Source organism: Cetorhinus maximus, chromosome 13 (assembly GCF_964194155.1).
Source record: "Cetorhinus maximus chromosome 13, sCetMax3.hap1.1, whole genome shotgun sequence".
NCBI lineage: Eukaryota > Metazoa > Chordata > Chondrichthyes > Lamniformes > Cetorhinidae > Cetorhinus > Cetorhinus maximus.
Window position 1 is genome coordinate 97,647,737 of NC_135891.1, and position 22,562 is coordinate 97,670,298.

The window sequence follows — 22,562 nt, forward strand, 5'->3', positions numbered from 1 at the left end:
TAACAGGTACGTGGTGAAATCAGCGGTAAATTGGGGACAGATATTGCCCTTTTGACAAAATTCAAATTATGCAGATTGCCAGCTGGGACTAGTCAAAACATGAAAACAGGCAGTGTGAAGGCAAAAACCAAAACCAAGGAATAAAAATACATAAATTATATAAGGAGCTTTTAGACTCTATGCAACAAGATGAAAGAACTATTTTTTTCATCTTCTGAGCTTGTTCACGTTGAGCTATTTCTACTCTGTTCTCATCACGTGTCAGGTCTTAGGGGCATTCTTGGTACCAGCCATTAACCCTAACATGTTTTAGGATTCTTTAGCTACTTTGGGCTGTTGAGGAATTTAGTGGAGTTGTGAAATTATTGGATGGAAGGGGATTAAGAGAGACTGAGCTCTCAATGTCTCTTTCCATTATGACAAATCCCCTCTGACGTTGAAGCAATCAAGTTGCAAGGAACTGTAAAATGTTAAGGAATCTTTCTCCCAAGCAGAGAAAGAAGGTGGCATTTTACTGGGGTTCCTTTTTGGATTTGGGAGGAGAATCTGCAATTTGAATGTTTAAGTTTTAGTGTAAGGTTGGATCACGGCTCCAAGAGGCAACTATTACCATGCAGGCATATTTCTTCCAGTGGCAGTTGTTTAAATTCTTAGTGAGTTAATGACATGTCTTCAACTCTTCATTGCTGCAACACTTCTAGGGTATTTGCATGGATCCTGGTTTTCCAGCTGGAAGAGGAAATATTGGTCCCGCAGAATAGATACTCAAGTATGCAGGCTCCAAAGCTGATCCACAAGGTTCCTAATGTCACCGTTGACCAGGAGTGACTTTATTCCCCTGGTGGTGTGTTTTACCACAAGCTATGTGCAGTATGACTCAGAGAATATTTGGCAACAAAGGCTTAAATGTATCCATTGCAAAGTCCACATCAAAATTACCGCTGCTTTGTATTTTGTGGAGAATAAAGACGGCAGTCTACTGTAGTAGGAATTTGCAATGCTTTGCCTTACCAGCTTTGGATCGCCAATGCACAGGTATTGGGCAAGGGCTCACTGCCACACACTGCCTGGTTTCCTCAAAGAGAAAGCAAACATCAGGAGAGTTATTGCAAAACTTTTGCATACCTCCTAACAGCATTGCTGGAGACTGGGAGCAGGTCACTTCCTGGATTGCAGGCAATGTGAGGTCAGGGGAGGGGAGAAAAATGTGAAAAGCAAAGGGTTTAACTTTCTTTCAAATAGAGAAATTTCTATATTTGTTTAAATTTATTTCTGTTTAGTGCAAGGTCTGTTTAGGTTGATAAACCATTGTATCAGCCCAACACAAACTTCTATCGATTATTTTACTAGAAGCAGTGATTGTTCGAAGGTTAACAGGACAGGTATATGAGAAACCATCTTTGTCAATTCAGTTTTCAGCTCTAAAGACATACGGATGTGCTAAAAAGACTGATGAAATAGAGTGCTGTGCCAAAGTGGCAATGAGATAAAAGGACAAGAAATGAATTAGTTGAACACCTGCAGGATTCCTTTTCAATTGGGGTAGGGTAGCCATTTTTCTCACAGGTTTCCTGTTAGGTCTTGGATTTTAGATGGAAGAAATTCAGAAAAGGTCCTTATTTTGTCTCTGAGTGCAAATGTTGCTCTGGATAGTGATTTCAGTGCAAGCATCTTCTTTGCAGATGGCCATTAACTGTCTTGGCATCTGCAGGAGTTCAACTCGATAGCCTTCATCGCCTTAACTACATTTCCCTTTTTTAAAAACACTGTCTCCTGTCAATGGACGATGGCCATGCAAGATGACCACTGATCTCCGTGTGTGCATGCGCACTTGTCCGTACATGAGCAGAAAACCAATGATGTAATTTTCAGCAGTTTCCGAGGATCAGGATGGGGAGGGAGTGTGGGTTTCTGATCCACCTGGTGAAGGCCGCAATTCCGGATTACATCCCACGTTTCCATATCCCACGTTTTCAGCTCCGGGGCTTCTTCCCGTTGACAGGCCTGGGTTAAGGGAAAGAGGCTATGGAGTGGGAGGCTGTGTCCCGAGTGCCCGCCCACTGTGGGCTCAAAAACTGGTTGAACGGCTTCAGGGTCTGAATAAGATCCGACTGGAAGAAGCCCTGGAGCTCCTTCCAAGATATGGAGTTTGTATTCTGGAATTGCGGCCTTTACCAGGTGGATCAGAAGCTTTCCCTCACTCCACATCCCAATCCCTGGCTCCATCCCTCCCCTCCATCCCACCGACTTGGAGAAGGTATGACTTTTAATCATTGTCTTTAATAGCAGTTTGATAAGCATCTCTACTTCTGGTCACTGCCTACTCGGTTGCTAACAATGACCTCACAGAGCAAAGCAGTAAAACGGCACATGCACTACATTGACAAATAAACTCAGCCTTCTAAAAAAAATAATTTAGCACAAGTATTTAAGAAAGCAAATTGTGGCTGCAGGTAACTGTTGTTTCTCAAGTTACAAAAGTAACCATCAATGTATTAAAATGCTGATGTCTCTAGTTTATTTGAAGGGCTTCATTCATGACAAGCTCCCTCATGGCTGTCACTATTTCTACAATTTGATTTGCATAACTTCAATATATTAATAATCTTACATCTGTGTATATTTCCTGTCCATAAAATGTTACTTCCTGCTAGGTTTTTTATCATATTTCTGTGCCAACTTTTTCTCCCATTATAAATTCCTGTGTCCACATTTATAATAGAAACTTAAAGTTGTTGCACTTCAATCAGGCCCACTTGACAGTGCTGGCCCTTTAATGCTTCTGGTTTATGTCTGCCAACTTCTCAGTCTGTCTGCAGAGGAACCCCTTTGCTCTAATCGACTTTACTTCTCAAATTTCTTTGAGTTTTGCCAATTGACTATAAATAATAACAAATCACAGTATCATACAAAAATAAGTGAACGCCTGACTGAAAATGGGGACTGAATTACATCTGTGAACTCTGGTGCAATTAGCCCCTGCCCTTGTCACCTGATGGCTGCACTAGGTCTTGCCTCCCAGTGTACAACACAACAAAGTATTGTCTTGTTCTTACAGTACCTTTTAGAGTACATAGGACTGAATGCAGTTGGCTTAAATATCAAGACTTGTTTGAATTTCTTCTAAATAGTAGGGGTTGGAGGCATTGTTAAACCTTTACAACCAGTTGGCAAATGAGAAATCCAGAAGTCAATCTTCAATCAGTTTTAGACTTATTCACAAAGTTAAACATTACAAACATACAGCTCCTAACTCCACAACCTACCACTAGTGTCAATAAGTGACACTTCATATGTGTTAAAGTAATCATCCAATGAGTGCCCCCAACCTATATATACACTTAACCTTGGCCTGAATTTTCAGAACACATCCCCGCTGACTCTAGCAACCCCGATGTTATATTATGCTCTAACAAACGTTGATTGGCACAAGGTGGGACTTCCATCACTCACCTGGGAGGAAGTCCTGCCTTAGAGAGCTGCTGGTCAATCAGATTGGTTGGCAGCTCTCCAGTCCTTCCAGGCACAGCGCTGCAGTGGCCGGAAGAGGCACTGCAGGGAGCTGCCTGGCACTAAGTCCCAGGAACCGGAGGACAAGGTAAGTGGCAGGTGTCCCGGGGGAGTGCCTTGGGGGTAGCTGGGAGGGGGAGTGGTGGTGGTGGTGGTGGGCGGCGGGGGTGGCGACAACTGGAGTCTCGGGGGATAGGTTGGGGGGTGTTGTGGTTGGTGGAGGGAGCTCTGGAGGTCACCGAGCCTTAAGGGGAGGATGCCCCTGGTCAGAAGGAGGCTCCTGATGGAGGTGCTGCCCCCCTGCAACCACTGCCCCCCCCCTCTTTTCCTGCCGAGATCCAACTAGCTTTATTTCCGGCCTTCCCCCTGAGCTGTCATCTGCCTGCCAGCCTAAAAATTGAGTTGCCACTAAAGCGCCTTAACTGGGGCAAGGGCAGGCTTCCCTTCGGAGGGCCTTCCCGCCCCAATGTAAAATCACTCTGAGGTTGGGGCAGTCAGGAACCCGGAGGGAACCCTATCTGTGTAATTTAGTTCACCATCCCCCACCCCCCCCCCCCCCCCACCTCAGAACCCGTTGGGGAGGGGCAGCTTAAAATTCTAGCCCTTGATTTGCATGACTAACAGTGAGTAGCAGGGTTTTTGATGTTAAATTATTGTACTTGAGAGCCTTAACTAATCTCCCTTGATTAATGACCTTGTCATTCAGCTGTGCTGTCTGCCTACACATTTCTAGTAAAAACCTGCTTGTGCACTAAACCAAATTTAGCTCAGAGTATTTCTTTGGTACAGGATAAAAAATCTTTTACTCCTTAAATGACTTTGAATTTTTTATCCAGAATGCTATTTCTAGTGAGGCCAGTACAAAACTCACTGATGCAGACCTAGATTTTTGGAGGATGGAAGATCTCCATCGTTGCAAAAACGGTGGAGAAGCCCAAAATCCAGAAGCCCGCCCCTGAACATGGCAACTGTCATTTTCACGGGGGTGGGAATGGGACCGAAATCAGGATTTGCTGAAGCAGCTGCCAATTTAAATCAGCAGCTGCCTCTACTTATGTGGTTTTGGTGAGCCAGTTGTGTGAAACATGACATGCCTCGGTTAGACCTGGTAGGAGCTGATATGAACTATGTGGTGTCCTTTAGAGAGGTGGTACATTTTTGGAGAGGTAGGGTTCCCCTTTGGATATGGTCCTGGGAGATCTTTGGGGGAGGTCAAGTGCCCTTTGGGGAAGGACGGATACCCCTCAGGAGAGGTAAGGTGCCCCTTAGGGATTGTTAAAATTAGGCATAAACGTGTGTAAAAAGTGTATAGACTCAGTAACTGTCAAGCTCATTGTAACAGTCAAAAGTGTCACAATGAACTGTCAGGGATAACTGTCAGGCTGTTAGGATATTTAAAACTCTTGCCCTTTAAATTTTTGAAAAATATCAGGAGTGTTTAAAAAAAAAATCATTGCGCGTTATTTTACTCTGTTTGTTGACATAAGCCTGACATAGTTTATTATTGCACGTGACTGATCCCACAGCCTTCCATTTTCACTGTAGGATGCCTTCCATTTCAGAGTTTGATTGACAGCTCCAAGTAGTTATAGACTCTTTGAAGCGGGACTATGAATTCCAATATTTGTTTTATAGGGGATTAAGCACTTTAATGAAATGTTTGTTTTTATAGGGATGTAGTTGAAGGAATGTAAATGCAATGAATGAGTTTTTATGAATGAGACTGTTTAAAAAAATAGTGAATTTATCAATAGACACTTAGAACTCTATTTTATTTGTTCTCAACGTGTCTCCTGAGGTCTGCCCATGGTGGATACTGGGCGATTGTCATGGTAGGTGTAAAGGCACAGAGTGGTGGGTGGGGGCATGGGTTGGCACTAAGTTGCCATAGGGGGGTGGGAAGGGGGCATGAGTTGACATAGGGGTTATAAAGGGCCATGGAGGGTGGGCAAGTGGCATAAGGTGGCATAGGACTATAAAGGACCATTGGGGTTAATGGGGGGCATAGATTGGTATAGGCAGTATGAGGGGCCTTGGGGTGGGCAGAGGGGCATAGATTGACATGGAGGGCATGAGGTGCCATGGGAGGTGGGGTGGGGGCATGAGATGCCATGAGGGTATAGGAACCATGGGTTGGCATGCATAAGGCATGGGAAGTGTGTCAGCGGTTGAGGGGGTGTGAGGAATGAGGGCTGGAGGGCTGGTTCATGTTTTGCGGCTTTTAAAAGAAAAGTCAACAAAATGCTCAGTCACAGAAGCAGGCCTTCCACCCGGCCCACACCGCACCCAGGCCGCCTCCACACCCGGCCCACCCCGCACCCAGGCAGCCTCCGCACCCGGGCAGCCCCTGCACCCGGGCAGCCTCCACACCTGGACAGCCTCCACACCCGGGCAGCCTCTGCACCCAGCCCGCCTCCGCACTGGTTCTGGAGGTGGCAGGCCCAACTCCCAGAGAATCCTGTTCCCTCATGTAATGAAAATTCCAACTCCTGGAGCACTTTTTCCCAGGTTGGGTTTGCAGAGCTGCGAAATGTCCCCAGGTCATAGTCTGACTACCCACCTGTGTCTGTAACTGTAATTATCCTATTGTTGTACAGAATTACTCATTTCTGGAGTATTTCAGAAGTGGGATGATCTGTGAACAGAATATTGAAATAATTTTAAACCCTAACCACATTGAATAAAAACTCTTTTAACTATAGTGATAAGTTCAGTGTTTGCCCCAGCCCCGATCCCATGTCTTATTTTAATTTCTCTGCTAACTCACCTCATGCATTCTCCAAACTCATTTTTCCCTGAGACCCACCTCCTATTCCGTTCAACCCATTGTCACTAAACTGTTGCTACCCAACTTCTCTTCTGGGCCCCCATGCTATCTGACATTGTCTATGGTTTCTTCTTCTCTGGTAATGTAGCACTTCCTCTTCAAAACATCCATTAACACCCCATATGCAGAAAATAAACATCCTTGCCCCCTCTGTCCTTGTAATTTACCACCAATTTCTAATCTCATTTTCCTTTCTAAAGTCCTTGATTGTATTGTCGCCTCCCAAATCCATGCCCATTTTTCAGTCAACTCCAAATTTGGATCTCTGGAATCTGCTCCCCTCTTGTAACAACACCAAAACAGCCCTAACAGAAGTTTCAAATTCTGTCATCTGTAGTTGTGATCATGATACATTTGTTCTCTTAAGATCTCTTAGGATGCTTTGACTTGATTGACTGGATCATTTTTCTTTCATGCCTCTTTTCTCCTGTACATCATGGGGCTGTCCTCACTTGTTCCACTGTTACCTACCTGGTCATTGCCTGAGTCAGCAATGATTTCTTTGCCTTTTCCTACATTCCTAGCTTTGGAGCCCCCCAAAGATGCATTTGTGGACCCCTCCCTCCTTTACCCCATCTGCACGCTGGCCCTCAGTGCTATCAGCTACAATAAAGGGGGCAGCTTCCATGTGCATGCTGATGAGATCCATGATGCCTCTGCAATTCAGCCAGCTGTCTGACCTTTCTACGATATTTATTCTGTAATGAGTAGAACTTTTTTCTAGTTAAATATGGGGAAGATTGAAGCCATCATATTTGGCTTCCATCATAAACCCTCTACTCTTGTCCCTGATTCCATCATTCTCCCTATTCATTGTTTCAGATTGAAGCAGACTGTTCACAACTTCATTATCCTATTCAATCCTACCTGAACTTCTGACCTCGTAGCCTCTCCATCACAAAAACCGCATACTTCTACCTCCGTAACATAACCTACCTCTGCCCTTAACTTATCATCTGCTATTGAAACTCTCATTCATCACCTTGTTCACTCAAACTCGATGATTCCAATGCTTTTGTGGATGGTATCCCTACCTCCTTTTGCTAACTTCAGCTCATCCAAAACTATGCTGTCCAAAATCTCTTCCACATCAAGCCTCTCAGCCATTATCCCTGACTTTGCTGACCGACATTGACTTTGGGTCTCCCAAACCTCCAATTTAAATTCATCATCTTAATATTAAGATCCCTTCATGATTTTGCTCCTCCTTATTTATTCTATTTCCTCCAACTCTGCAACCCATCCTGAACACTCTTCTTTCTACTGTGGAGTTTTGTGTAATCCCACCTCCCTTTGCCCAACAATTGGCAGCCATGGCCACAGCCACCAAGGCCCAGTGCTGCCGAATTATCTCCCTAAACTCCTTTGCTTTCACCTCCTTTAAACTGCCTTTAAAGTCCACCTTGTTGATGAAATTCTTGGTCCTCTCATCCTACTCGTGTCCATTTTTGTCTGATTTTTGCCTCTGTGATACACCTTGTGATTTAAAACATTTTTAATGCACCATATAAATGCAAGTTTTTATTGGTGCTGTAAGTAAAATTACTCCCATCTGTTTAGATTGGTCCTGTGAGGTTGAATGTCAGCTGTGGATGATTGGTCATGCTGCAATTATGCACTTTCTGTCTATATAGACACTAAAATGGTGTCACCACAACAGTCTACCTATTCCCCATGTATCTTCTGCTGACATTTTAAAATTCATACAGAAAACCCTTTTTATCCATGAATATAAAGTACAGCATTTCTCTAGTATAGAGCATAGGAAATAAAAGCAAGAATAGGCTATTTGGTCCTTTGTGTTCTGCTCTGCCATTCAATAAGATCATGACTGATCTTCTACCTCAACTCCACCTCCACTATCCCTTCCCGCACTATCCCAATATCCATTGATTACTTTAGTATCCAAAACTTTATTGATCTCTTGTGTTGAATGTAATCAAACACTGAGCATCCAGAGCTGTCTGGGCTAGCGAGCGCCAAAGTTCAAGATCCTTCAAGTGAAGAAATTGCTCCTCATCTGGGTCCTAAATGGCTGAAACTGTAATCCATAGTTCTCAGGAAAACATCTTCCCAACATTTACCCTGCCAAACCCTTTAAGGGTTTAATGTATGGAATAGCATATATAAATATTGTTACCACAGCTTTAGTTCTGTTTTTAGCTGTTGTGTTCTGTGCAGTACCAGAATGTTTTAGGTAACAGTGATCTCCAGTGTTGTACCCATGATATAGTGATAGTTGACCAAATGATCCATTAAGTCGTGAGCTTGTTTTTTTATCTGTTCTTGGAGTGCATGTGGCTGGAATCAAGTTATCTGCCTGCACAATTCTTGTACAAACCTATGTATGTAGTAAAATTAAAATTAGCTCAAATGTTTTGTATAGAGTCTGAATACAGTACTAGATCTTTCTGTTGCCTAAATGACACTTTTTTTCGTTGTCTCAGACTCTATTTTTAGTGAGATCTGTACAAACTCATCATGACAGCATGGCTGCTCATTTGTCTCTATAACTGACCATGATGTTGCGTGAAAACAATTAAGTCCCGGGTGAACTTTAGGACAGTGTTAGACTTTTGGTTTGGGAAACTTGCCATCTAATTTAAACAAAAGAATGACACCAGGAATGCTGAGAAACATTATCTTTGACTATGGTTGCTGTTCTGTGGGAAGAGCTCAAATCAGCAGATTACAAGTTGACAATGCAGTTTTATGTACTAAAGCTCCACCCACACTGTGGTGATTATTGTGGCTACAGTGTAAAGAGACCTCACTGCTGTTCAACAAGATATGTATGTAGGAATGTATATTTATTTATATACTGAATACTTCTGATCCTCAGTACATGGTTATGCTGAAATGAAAGTCTTAGGTTTTTTACGGAGAGCACATTCTTCTTTTATTAGTGTTCTATTTGATAAACATCCCATCATTAGTATATTTAATTGTAACCAGTTTAGTTGGGAAACACTTGCTAAAGGTCCTATTAATAGTGAGATAATTGCATTGGGTGGTAACTGTGATTAACTCTTGTGTATTGGTATTGAACTTAATACTCTCCTGAGGAGATTTGGGGGAGTTAGTGTGAGTTGACAATTTCCCCACTCATTCCTAGAATTGTGCTCCTTGTAATTGTGAGCATCTTAATGGGAGTAATCTGAATCAAAGGGTGAAGGTCACACTTCCATTGTTGTAATTCAAAGTAGCTTTAACATATGTGGCTTAAAATACAAAGACCCACCAACATTTTATTTTCAAACAGGAAGGACTGGTGGATCACCAAACTGATCGAATTAAGAAAAAAACAGCCTCAAAGAGAATGTGCGTTTGGATCTGTTGATCACTCAAAAATAATCCCTGCGTTGACCTTGCAATGAGCCTGATTTATTCAGTGTCATGTGGACTGAATGTATATTTGATTTGATAATCTGCAACTAACTATTCTATAGAATACACAATTCTTATAGAAAAGACATGGATGTATATTTTTGGCCTTCACTTATGAGACAGGAAACAGTTAAGCCATGATAGCTGCAGAATGCAATCCATATGTGCAGAAGCTAATTGGCTTTGACACCAATGTGTCACTTCACAATGTGCTAAATGTATATTTTGTACTTTAAACGGGCAACCAGAAGGAAAAAGTTCGGACCACTACTCTTATTTCCCAGTTTTTACTGTTTTTTCCTTCTGGGAATGACATTAATGTACAAAGAAAGGCACAGTAGAGATTCACACCACAGTAGATATTGCATTTGTGATGACATGAAGTCGCTGTGAACGCAACATGCTGCAATTGCCCTGGAGTTTTGAAATCAAGCTTGCCCAAGAGCTGAACTTGTTCAAGCATCAGCCCCTGTGAGTATTGGATTTCTGTGTGTGGCACTGGAAATCAGGGAAATTCCACTCTGGAATTTTAGCTGGCTTGCATTATAAAGGGTTAAGCAAGAAGCAGCAGCACCATTTTTGTGATTATTTTTCAAGGTTATAATATGGCTGCTGATCTGAGTATTAGCTGTGGAGTGCCACTGTCAAGGCAACAGACCAGTGTTACGTTTGCTGCCTGCCCTTTTTCTGTTATGAACTTAATGGAGTCTTTGCACATAGACTTAGATAGATCTACAAAGCCCTGCTCCTCAGATTGCTCGTTTTTAATATCAGGAGAAAATGGGCCAAAGCATCTGTTGTCTCATGATGTCGATGACTGAAAATATGTTTATGAAGTCCCACCTTGGATACTTTTTAAAACCCATCTTTGCTTGAGCTGAAGTATTGGCAGTGTGAGATCGACTATCTATCTAAGATGTTTTGCGCCTTCAGTTTCAGGGGAAGCTAGATTCAGATTTCAGACCCAGCTCCTCAATTATACTGCAACCTTCACATCATTAAGCAAGCTTTGTGTTGGCACTAAGGAAACACCATAACTGCACCTTAAATATTACCATGGATTTGATTAGATCATTTTCATTGATTGGCAAAACCCTACACTAAAGCTATTAATGCACAAAATTGTAAACCTGCCTTGGAGAGTATATTGCCCCTATTTTATGTCAATAGTGAACCTAACTGCCAGAGATGGTAATTTGTTAACCTGGCCATTGTTATTCAGAAAATTCGATAATCCAGTTTGACAAGTATTGCAAACTTTATTGTTAATGTGGTTTGTTCATCCAGCATGTTACTTAATCTGTTCGCATGTACTGTACCATCAACAAATATAGTTAGAGTTTAATAATTGCTGAAAAGCCTTTTCAAAATTCAGTATCTCAGAGTTTATATGTTTCCTATGTTACAAAAGTGACTGTATTTCAAAAAGTACTTCATTGGCTGTAGAGTAGTTTGAGATGCCCAGTGGTTGGGAAAAGCACTATAAAAATGCAGTTTTTTATTTTATTTTTTTGTAGGTGATGATGATCGATTATTATTTTTGATGCTGCTCTAATCTGGATTAGCTAAAATTGTACATAACTTAATACGTTGTTGAATTGTCCTGTTCATGGTATCTCCCCTCCCTATTCTCTGTAGCATCCTACAGTGTTCAACTCTCCAAGAACCCTGTTTTCCTTCACTTCTGGGGCCTTGTGCAACCTCACTCCCTTCACCCCACTATCGGTAGCTATGCCTTCAGCCGTCTAGGCCCTAAACTCTTCAATTCCCTTCCTAAACCACTCTGTCTCTCCACCTTTCATTCCTCCTTTAAACCTCTTTGACAAAGTTTTTACTCACCATAAGACCATAAGATATTGGAGCAGAAATTAGGCCATTCGGCCCATCGAGTCTGCCCCGCCATTCAATCATGGCTGATAAGTTTCTCAACCCCATTCTCCCGCCTTCTTCCCGTAACCTTTGATCCCCTTACCAGTCAAGAACCTATCTATCTCGGTCTTAAATACACTTAATGACCTGGCCTCCACAGCCTTCTGTGGCAATGAATTCCATAGATTCACCACTCTATGGCTAATGAAGTTTCTCCTCATCTCTGTTCCCCTTTACTCTGAGGCTGTGCCCTCGGGTCCTAGTCTCTCCTACTAATGGAAACATCTTTCCCACGTCCACTCTATCCAGGCCTTTCAGTATTCTGTAAGTTTCAATCAGATCCCCCCCTCATCCTTCTAAACTCCATCGAGTATAGACCCAGAGTCCTCAAACGTTCCTCATATGTTAAGCCTTTCATTGCTGGGATCGTTCTCGTGAACCTTCTCTGGACCCTCTCCAGGGCCAGCACATTCTTCCTGAGATACAGGGCCTAAAATTGCTCACAATATTCTAAATGTGGTCTGACCAGAGCCTTATAAAGCCTCAGCAGCACATCCCTGCTTTTTATATTCTAGTTCTCTCGAAATAAATGCCAACATTGCATTTGCCTTCCTAACTACCGCGTCAACCTGCAAGTTAACCTTAAGAGAATCCTGGACTAGGACTCCCAAGTCCCTTTGCACTCCAGATTTCTGAATTCTCTCCCCATTTAGAAAATAGTCTATGCCTCTATTCTTCCTACCAAAGTGCATGACCTCACACTTGCCCACGTTGTATTCCATCTGCCACTTCTTTGCCCATTCTCCTAACCTGTCCAAATCCTTCTGCAGCCTCCCGCCTCCTCAATACTACCTGTCCCTCCACCTATCTTTGTATCATCTGCAATCTTAGCCAGGATGCCCTCAGTTCCTTCATCTAGATCATTAATGTATAAAGTGAAAAGTTGTGGTCCCAACACTGATCCCTGCGGAACTCCACTAGTCACCTGCCGCCATCCTGAGAAGGACCCCCTTATCCCCACTCTCTGCCTCCTGCCAGACAGCCAATCTTCTATCCATGCTAGTACCTTGCCTCTAACACCATGGGCTCTTATCTTACTGAGCAGCCTCCTGTGCGGCACCTTGTCAAAGGCCTTCTGGAAGTCCAAGTAGATAACATCCATTGGCTTTACTTTGTCTAACCTACTTGTTACCTCCTTAAAGAATTCTAACAGATTTGTCAAGCATGACCTCCCCTTGATGAAACCATGCTGACTTTGCCCTATTTTACCATGCACTTCCAAGTATTCTGAAATCTCATCCTTAATAATGGACTCTAAAATCTTACCAACGACTGAGGTCAGGCTAATCGGCCTGTAATTTCCCGTCTTTTGCCTCACTCCCTTCTTAAACAGGGGGGTTACATTAGCGATTTTCCAGTCCTCTGGGACCCTCCCTGACTCTAGTGATTCCTGAAAGATCACCACTAACGCCTCCACTATCTCTTCAGCTATCTCCTTCAGAACTCTGGGGTGTAATCCATCTGGTCCAGGTGATTTATCCACCTTCAGACCTTTCAGTTTTCCTAGCACCTTCTCCTTGGTAATGGCCACCATACTCACCTCTGCCCCCCGACTCTCTTGAACTTTGGGGATGTTACTTGTGCCTTCCACTGTGAAGACTGACGCAAAGTACCTATTCAGTTCCTCCGCCATTTCTTTGTTCCCCACTACTACTTCTCCAGTGTCATTTTCCAGCAGCCCAATGTCCACTTTTGCCTCTCTCTTACCCTTTATATATCTAAAAAAAAACTCTTGCAATCTTCTTTTATATTACTGGCTAGTTTACCCTCATATTTAATCTTCTCCCTCCTTATTTCTTTTTTAGTTGTCCTCTGTTGGTCTTTGTAGGCTTCCCAATCCCCTGGTTTCCCATTGCTCTTCGCCACATTACATGCTTTCTCTTTAGCTTTTATGCTGTCCCTGACTTCCTTTGTCAGCCATGGTTGCCTCGTCCTCCCTTTAGTATGCTTCTTCTTCCTAGGGATGAATTTTGCTGTCTCCCAAATTACTCCCAGAAATTCCTGCCATTGCTGTTCCACTGTCTTTCCTGCTAGGCTCATCTCCCAGTTAATTCTGGCCAGCTCCTCCCTCATGTCTCTGTAGTTGCCTTTATTCAACTGTAATACCGTTACATCTGATTCCAGCTTTTTCCTCTCAAATTGCAGGGTAAATTCTATCATATTATGGTCACTTCCTCCTAAGGGTTCCTTCACCTTAAGCTCCCTTATCAAATCTGCTCATTACACATCACTAAATCTAGAATTGCCTGTTCCCTAGTGGGCTCCACCACAAGCTGCTCCAAAAAGCCATCTCGTAGACATTCCACAAATTCCTTTTCTTGGGATCCACTACCAACCTGATTTTCCCAGTCTATCTGCATATTGAAATCCTCCATGATCACTGTAACCTTGCCTTTCGTACACACCTTTTCTAACTCCTGGTGTATCTTGTGCCCCACATCCTGACTACTGTTCGGAGGCCTGTACATAACTCCCATTATGGTTTTTTTTACCTTTGCGGTTCCTCAACTCTACCCACACAGATTCTACATCATCTGACCCTACGTCATTTCTTGCTATCGATTTAATTTCATTTCTTACTAACAAAGCAACCCCACCCCCTCTGCCAACCTGCCTATCTTTTTGATAGGATGTATATCCTTGGATATTTAGCTCCCAGTCCTGATCCCCTTGCAGCCATGTCTCCGTAATGCCCACCACATCATACCTGCCAATTTCAATCTGCGCCACAAGCTCATTTATCTTATTTTTGTATACTGCATGCATTCAGATGCAACACCTTCAGTCCTGTATTTCCCATCCGCTTTCTCATTGTCGTCCCTTTATCTGATGTGCTTGAAGTTAGATTCCTAGCCCTTTCCAAACACTCTCCCATTTTTTGTTCTGGTGACTTTAATAGCCTCTCCTGGGCTCTCCTTTCTTTTCAGTTTTTTCATAATTTTCCGTGAAGTTGAATCCACCCCCCCACATGCTAACCTGCTGCTTTGTTTCCCCTGTCCAAATAGCTCATTTGCTTTAAATTAGTGTCAGTTTCTCCTGTGAAGGGCTTTGGGACATTTTGCCACTTTAAAGGTGTTACATAAATGCAGGTTTTTGTTGCATGTAACAGAAGTGCAAAGAATTCCAGTAAAGAAATGAAAAGAGAAAACATTTGTAGCCGTCGTGGATGTTATCTATCTAAAATATTATGTCTGGGTAATGCAATAGGACTATATCTTCACTGTTATCTGTATAAGTGGTGATTTGTAACTGTACATCATCTGTTAAGAACTTGTGTTTTTTGTTCAATATGAGTAAAAGATTGTAATGCTGTAAAGTTAGAACATTCTTAAATTCAATGTATTACCTTTGTGTTAGATAAGATTCCCAAAATCTTAAAAGGGTTGTCACATACTGATTGAGTTGTGACAGAAATAAATGTCCTTGTTTGGTGCATTTATATTCAAAAACCACTGGTGGGAAATCAGACACTTATTCCATCAGAAGCCATGATAAAACTGGGAACATTTTAACAAGCTACTGGTTTAGGTAAATTCTATTAGCTGGGGTTTTTTGTTGCAGATTTTGAAATGATTGAATATAGTTTCCACCTAACTTCAGCACAAATACTGTAGTTTAACTAAGAAGTAATTTTTTTTTTTTTTATTGTAAAAATATACTTTATTCATAAAAAATCTTCAATCACATTCAAAACCATTTCAAAAACAACATTACAAGGGTACAATCCAGGTTAAACTTTTACAAAATGTATCACCAGGTGCATCAGTACAAACAATATTACAATCATTTACAGCCTTTCATTTTGATCTGTACAGCCCGAGGGGCTCTAAACAGTTCCCAGTCTCTCGGTGCGCTGTGGTAGAAAGGTCTTACACAGCCACCCTTCCCCATTGCGCCTTTGCGGCAGCTGCCCCAAGCTTTAGTGCGTCCCTCAGCACGTAGTCCTGGACTTTGGATTGTGCCAGTCCGCAACAATCGGTCGGGGACAACTCTTTGTGCTGGAAGACCAACAAGTTTCGGGCAGACCAAAGCGCGTCTTTCACCGAGTTGATGATCCTCCAGCTGCAGTCGATGTTTGTCTCGGTGTGTGTCCCTGGGAACAGCCCGTAGAGCACAGAGTCCTGTGTCACAGAACTGCTCGGGATGAACCTCGACAGCAACCACTGCATCTCTCTCCAGACTTTCTTTGCAAAGGCACAATCCACAAGGAGGTGAACAACGGTCTCTTCCCCACCACAGCCACCTCGAGGGCATCGTGCAGAGGGGGTGAGACTCCTGGCGTGTAGGAAGGATCTGACGGGGAGGGCCTTTCTCACCACCAGCCAAGCTACGTCTTGGTGCTTGTTGGAAAGTTCTGGCGATGAGGCATTCTGCCAAATGACTTTGACAGTCTGCTCGGGGAACCATCCCACAGGGTCCACCCGCTCCTTATCCCTCAGGGCCTCTAGGACGTTACGTGCTGACCACTGCCTGATGGACTTGTGGTCAAAGGTATTTTTCTGCATAAATTTTTCCACCAGGGACAGGTGGTACGGCACGGTCCAACTACTTGGAGCGTTCCGCGGCAGCGTGGCCAGACCCATCCTTCGCAACACCGGGGACAGGTAGAACCTCAGCACGTAGTGACACTTGGTGTTTGCGTACTGAGGGTCTACGCACCGCTTGATGCAGCCACACACAAAGGTGGCCATCAGTATGAGGGCGATGTTGGGCACGTTTTTTCCCCCTTTATCTAGAGGCTTGTACATCGCGTCCCTGCAGACACGATCCATTTTCGACCTCCAGATAAAGCGGAAGATGGCTCGAGTGATCGCCATCGCGCAGGAGTGTGGAATGGGCCAGACCTGCGCCACGTACAGCAACAGCGAGAGTACCTCACACCTGATGACCAGGTTCTTACCCGCAATGGAGAGGGAGCGTCGCTCCCACATGCCCAGTTTCCTTTTCACCATAGCCACTCGCTCCTTCCAGTTTCTAACGCATGCCCCGGTCCCTCCGAACCATATCCCCAGCACCTTCAGGCCGTCAGCCCTGACAGTGAAGGGGACAAAGGATCGGTCAGCCCAGTTCCCAAAGAACATGGCCTCGCTCTTCCCACGATTTACCTTGGCTCCCGAGGCCAGTTCGAACTGGTCGCAGACGTGCATCAGTCTGCGCACCGACAGCGGATCCGAGCAGAAGACGGCGACGTCGTCCATGTACAGGGAGGCTTTTACCTGAGTGCCTCCACTGCCTGGGATCGTCACTCCTCTTATGCCCGGATCCTTCCTGATGGACTCGGCAAAGGGTTCTATGCAGCACACGAAAAGGACAGGCGAGAGAGGACAGCCCTGCCTGACTCCAGATTTAATCGGAAAGCTATCTGTTTCCCACCCATTGATTGAGACTGCGCTACTGATGTTAGTGTAGAGCAGTTGGATCCAATTTCGAATTCCCTCCCCAAAGCCCATTTTGGAGAGCACATCCCCCATGTAGGTGTGCGATATTCTGTCAAAGGCCTTCTCCTGATCCAAGCTGATGAGGCAGGTATCCACACCCCTGTCCTGTACATAGGCAATCGTATCCCTGAGCAGCGCCAGGCTGTCAGAGATCTTCCTGCCTGGCACAGAGCAGGTCTGGTCAGGGTGAATCACCAATTCCAGAGCGGATTTGACCCGGTTGGCGATGACCTTGGACAGAATCTTATAGTCCACATTCAACAGTGAAATGGGTCGCCAATTTCTAATTTCCTCCCTTTCCCCCTTGTTCTTGTAGATGAGGGTGATGATGCCTTTCCTCATGGATTCTGACATGCTGCCGGCCAGGAGCATACTCTCGTACACTTCTAGCAGGTCTGGGCCGATCAAGTCCCACAGAGCCGAACACAACTCCGCCGGCAGGCCGTCGCTTCCGGGGGTTTTACTCTTCTCGAAGGACTCGAGGGCCTTAGTCAGTTCGTCAGGAGTTAGCGGTTTGTCTAGGCTCTCCCGTGTACTGTGGTCTAAGACCTCCGTGATAGAGGACAGGAAGGACTGGGAGGCCGTGCTGTCCGTGGGCTTCACGTCATACAGACCGGCATAAAAGGATTTGCTGATCCTCAGAATGTCGGACCGTGATGACTTTACTGAGCCGTCTTCTTCCTTCAGGCTGCTGATCACAGAGCGCTCTCTGTGTACCTTTTGGAAGAAGAAACGTGAGCACGTCTCATCCTGCTCCACGGAGCGGACTCTGGAACGGAAGATGATCTTGGAGGCCTCCGAGGCAAAGTGCGAGGCTTGCTGGCCCTTCACCTCTTGGAGCTCCTCCTTGACATCGACCCCCATCGACTGCAGCCGGAGCAGATTCTGCATCTTTTCCTGGAGTCGGGACATTTCCCTCTGTTCCTTTCTAGCTTTCTGGGTGCCTTTGCGGATGAAAAAACCTCTTGATGCTTCCCTTGATCACTTCCCACCAGTGTGTCAGGGACTCAAAGAGGGGTTTCACGGTTCTCCAACCTTTGTAATCCCTCTTGAGCTCCTCAATGTTCTCTGGGGTCAGCAGTTGCACATTTAGCTTCCATGCCCCCCTGCCCACCCTCAGGTCTTCCTCCAAGTGGCAGTCCGCCAGTAGGAGGCAGTGGTCAGAGAAGAACACCGGCTTGACGTCGGTGGATCTGACTGTGAATGCACGGGACACAAACAGGAAGTCTATCCTGGAACGAATGGACCCGTCTGGCCGCGACCAGGTGTATCTACGCTGCGCTCCGTCTGCAGGGTTGCTGAAGACGTCGTGCAGCTTGGCATCCTTAACTGTTTCCATCAGGGATCTGGACGTAGCGTCCAATCTGCTTCCGGCCCTGCCGGATCGTCCAGCCGCATCGATGATGCAGTTGAAGTCCCCGCCCAGAATGACCGGCCTGGAGGTCGCCAGCAGCAGTGGGAGCTGCTGAAAAACCTCCAGCCGCTCAGCCCCTTGTGCCGGGCCGTACACGTTAATTAACCGGAGTGGAGCGTTCTTGTACATTACGTCTGCTACCAGGAGTCGCCCGCCCACCACCTCCTTGACCTCGGAGACGGTGAAGTTGCCTCCCCGCAGCAGAATACCCAGGCCGGAGGAACGAGAGTCGTTTCCGCCCGACCAGATCGATGGCCCGTGGGACCACCATCGTGACCATTGCCTGTAGGAGCTGAGGTGCGGTATCGCACACTCCTGCAGAAACAACAGGTCAGCTTTGACCTTGGCTAGGTAGTCCAAGGTCGCAACACATCGCGTAGTAGATTTAATGCTACGCACATTTATGGATACAATCTTTAAACCCATATTAAAGCATTTATTCTCCTACCAAACCCACTGTCTCTGAGAGTCCCAGACCTTTAGTCTGCTCCTTCATACCCGTAGTGAGCTCAAATTCCTTCACTTTGGATGGGCTGAGGTAGATCTCCTTGGCCGTGTTCTGCTCCGGTGGCATCTGGAGGTTCACGTGGAGAGCGGGTTTTGAGATGACCTTTGCTGGAGAAGCTTCTCCAAAACTCACCCCCTCTGGGGGGTTGCTGTTCCCGGCTTCCTGGAGCTGGGGTGCGATGATTGCCTCACTGCTCCCAGATTCCAGGGGCTGTGGTGCACTGGCCTCCTCAGGTTGCAGGCAAAGTTGGGGTGCGCTGGGCTCCTTGTTGTCTCCAATTTTCTGGAGCTCGGGTGTCTCGTCCTCCAACGCCCTGGAGCTTTGCCGCCTCTTCTGTCGGTGCCGCTCTGGCACTTCCTCATCCGAAGAGCTGCTGCCCTTGTCATCCGTGTCGGATGGGAGACGCCTCTTGCCGCTTCTCTGGGAAACGCCTTTGCTTCTTCTTCGCTCCCTCTTACTTTTCTTGTTCTTCACCGTCCGCCACTCCCCCTGCTGCTTTTCCACTGCTGCCTCCTCCTCCATTGATTCGCTGTCCTGAGGACTGGAAGGTTCAGGGGGTAGCGCTGTTGATTGGCTCTCTGTTGCCTCAATCTCTTTCTCCACCTTGTCTCTCTCTGTGTCCTCCTTTGTCCCGTTGAGCTCCCTGGGGGCCTTGGTGGTTGGAGTGACACGGAACATTTCTTCTGCTTCCCCCTGGTCGGCTTTGGCTGCCTGTGCGTAAGTACGGCAGCGTTTGGGGCAGGTCCTGTAGAGGTGACTTGCCTCGCCACACAGGTTGCAGCACTTGGCCTGTTTGCAGTCTTTTGTCTGGTGCCCTTCCTGTTTGCAGATCTTGCAGAGGGAGGCGCTGCAGTTGGCCGCCACATGACCAGCCTTGCCGCATGAGCGACAATGCTTGGGTTGCCCAGCGTAGACCAGGTAGCCACGGTTTCCCCCGATAGCGAAACTGGAAGGAGGGTGGAAAATGGCTCCCTTACCATCGGTCTTTAGCGTGACCTTAAACAGGCGTTTGCCTGTCCAGATCCCCAAGTCGTCTCGAATCTCAGTGCCGCTCCCCACCTTATCGAAGTACCTGGTGAGGAAGGTGACCACGTCGGCGACAGGGACGAAGGGGTTGTACACATGCACCATCACCTCACGTTCCCGTTGCAACGGCAGAGAGAAGTGCGGCTCCGCCGTCAGGATCTTCATCTCCGGCAGGTCTCTCTTCTCCTCGAACACCCTCAGGAGCCGGACGCAGTCTGCCACCCGCTTGAACGTCACGTCAAAATAACCGCCTTTGCGGGAGTCGTGCAGGGTGAAGATCTCCGTAGCTTGGAAGCCGCACGCCTTCAACAGGATCCTCCTGGTGAAGAAGCCCCGATCCATAGGTGATCCTCCTTCGTCGCTGTGGTTCACCGTGACTCGGACGGTGATAGGTAACCCACGGTATGGATTTGGATTGCGATTGGTTATCGCCCTTCCATCCCGACCTTGCCTTGGCAGGACCATGGTGTCGCCCCTGCAACACTACACTTGATCTTAGCCAAAAGGCCGAGAAGCGATAACTAAGAAGTAATGCCGTTGGGACTGATGGTGTATTGCATTTTAAGGTGTGGCTTTTCAGTGACACAGCAAATTTGTTAAACTTCAGTTTTAAATATTTTAGTCATTTCTGAAGAAATAGGGCGTGGAATTTAATGCCCTGCTGCGGCCTAGATTGTCACTTGGTGTGGTGGGCCTACCTGAAAAGAGGTGATGTGGGGTTCTCATCGGCTCTCTAGCTGGCAGGCGAGACCCCCCAGCATCTAAACTAAATTCCACTCTAGGTGGCCAATCAATTGCTCACAAAACTGAAAGACTGCCCAGCACTTAGGTAAACATGTATGCACCGAACTCTACCTGCCTTACTAGAAAACAAAGGGGTGGCAGTATACCTGCATCACTCCAAGTAGGTACCTCTATCAAACTGTTATGCAATAGAACCATACCACACATGTAATTATGTTTGTGTCTTTAAATGTGCAATTGTGTGCTGTATCCTTAAGAAACCAGACAGTAGCAAGCACTTTCTTCGGTGGATGGGATTGTTTGTTACAAGGTGGCCGGATGATCAGCAGTTACATTGGCTAGGAATGTGTTTCCAATACTAAGAGTGTGGTTCATCTGTTCTGTTAGTCAGAAATTCTGAAAAGGGATAGAAACTGAACATTCGTAACAGGGTCACAGGCCCCTGTTTAATAAGAATTTCTAGTTCTGAGAGATCAAAGGTGCTGAAACCTGATTAAAGTTTATGCTGCATATTGCATCTTTCTACATTTAGAAGTAAAGTTAGTTCAAGAGGTGTTAACACTGGAAGTGTTACAAACGAGAGGGTTAGAAAGTCATTCTCTCAAATTTATGAGCTATATTCCCATGATGACTTTTTGTAGTACATGTATATTTGTACCACCCAAATACTATTATTACTGACATATCTGGGAGAGTTACATAAGTAACTCTTATGTATTGTTCTCATGACCACAAATATAAAGTGTAAGAAGGATGTCAAAATTTATTTACCATTGCATCTGAAACTGTGTTTCTCTTATCAGGATGAATTTCATCCATTCATCGAGGCACTTCTTCCACATGTCCGTGCGTTTGCCTACACGTGGTTCAACCTACAAGCTCGGAAACGAAAATACTTTAAGAAGCATGAAAAGCGGATGACAAAGGACGAAGAGAGAGCAGTGAAAGATGAGTTGTTGAGTGAGAAAGCGGAGGTGAAGCAGAAATGGGCCTCGAGGCTGCTTGCCAAGCTGCGCAAGGACATCCGTCCTGAGTATCGCGAGGATTTCGTGCTGACCATCACAGGGAAGAAGCCTCCCTGCTGCGTTCTCTCCAATCCGGACCAGAAAGGCAAAATAAGACGCATCGATTGTTTACGGCAAGCGGATAAAGTTTGGAGGTTGGATCTAGTGATGGTGATCCTGTTTAAAGGGATCCCTTTGGAAAGTACTGATGGAGAGCGTCTGGTGAAGTCCCAACAGTGTAATAACCCCATGCTGTGTGTGCAGCCCCATCACATAAGTGTTTCAGTTAAGGAACTTGATTTATACTTGGCATACTTTGTGCAAGAAAGAGGTAAGTGGCATTATGATTAGTTTTCACTGTTTAACTTGTGCCTTTTTTCCACCATAGCACTCTAATGTCATTATGAATAGCTCACAAAGTTTCTTTATATCAAAGTTTTCTGCTTTTTTAAAATGGTGATCTCAATAAATGATTATGATGATACTGAACGGGACCTGTGTGACTGCAAGAGACTGGCATAAATAATGGACAAAGCAAAACTGACAAAGTCCCATTGTCAAATTGTAGCAAGTGACATTCACATGGAAACACATTATCTGAATGTGTCAAGGACCTGACGGAGAAATGCTTCATTATTATAATGAAATATTATTTTGGGTGCTAATGTTTTGATTTTACAGGTCAGTTATTTAAAACTATTTTAATCTGAGCCGAATAATGTATCTTTAAACTGCCATAACTTGTTGAACACATTTTTTAACCTGGTTAACAAAT

General features: G+C 45.2%; 1 protein-coding gene across 8 annotated transcripts in view; it reads left to right on the forward strand.

Moving 5' to 3' along the window:
* nfic (nuclear factor I/C) overlaps nt 1-22,562 on the forward strand; it is a 737,693-nt gene that overhangs the window by 250,718 nt on the left and 464,413 nt on the right. For all 8 annotated transcript variants that reach the window (XM_078555863.1, XM_078555858.1, XM_078555862.1 and 5 more), the window contains exon 2: nt 21,587-22,118. In XM_078555863.1, the coding sequence (XP_078411989.1) occupies nt 21,587-22,118 (532 nt within the window). The remainder of the gene's footprint in view (nt 1-21,586; nt 22,119-22,562) is intronic.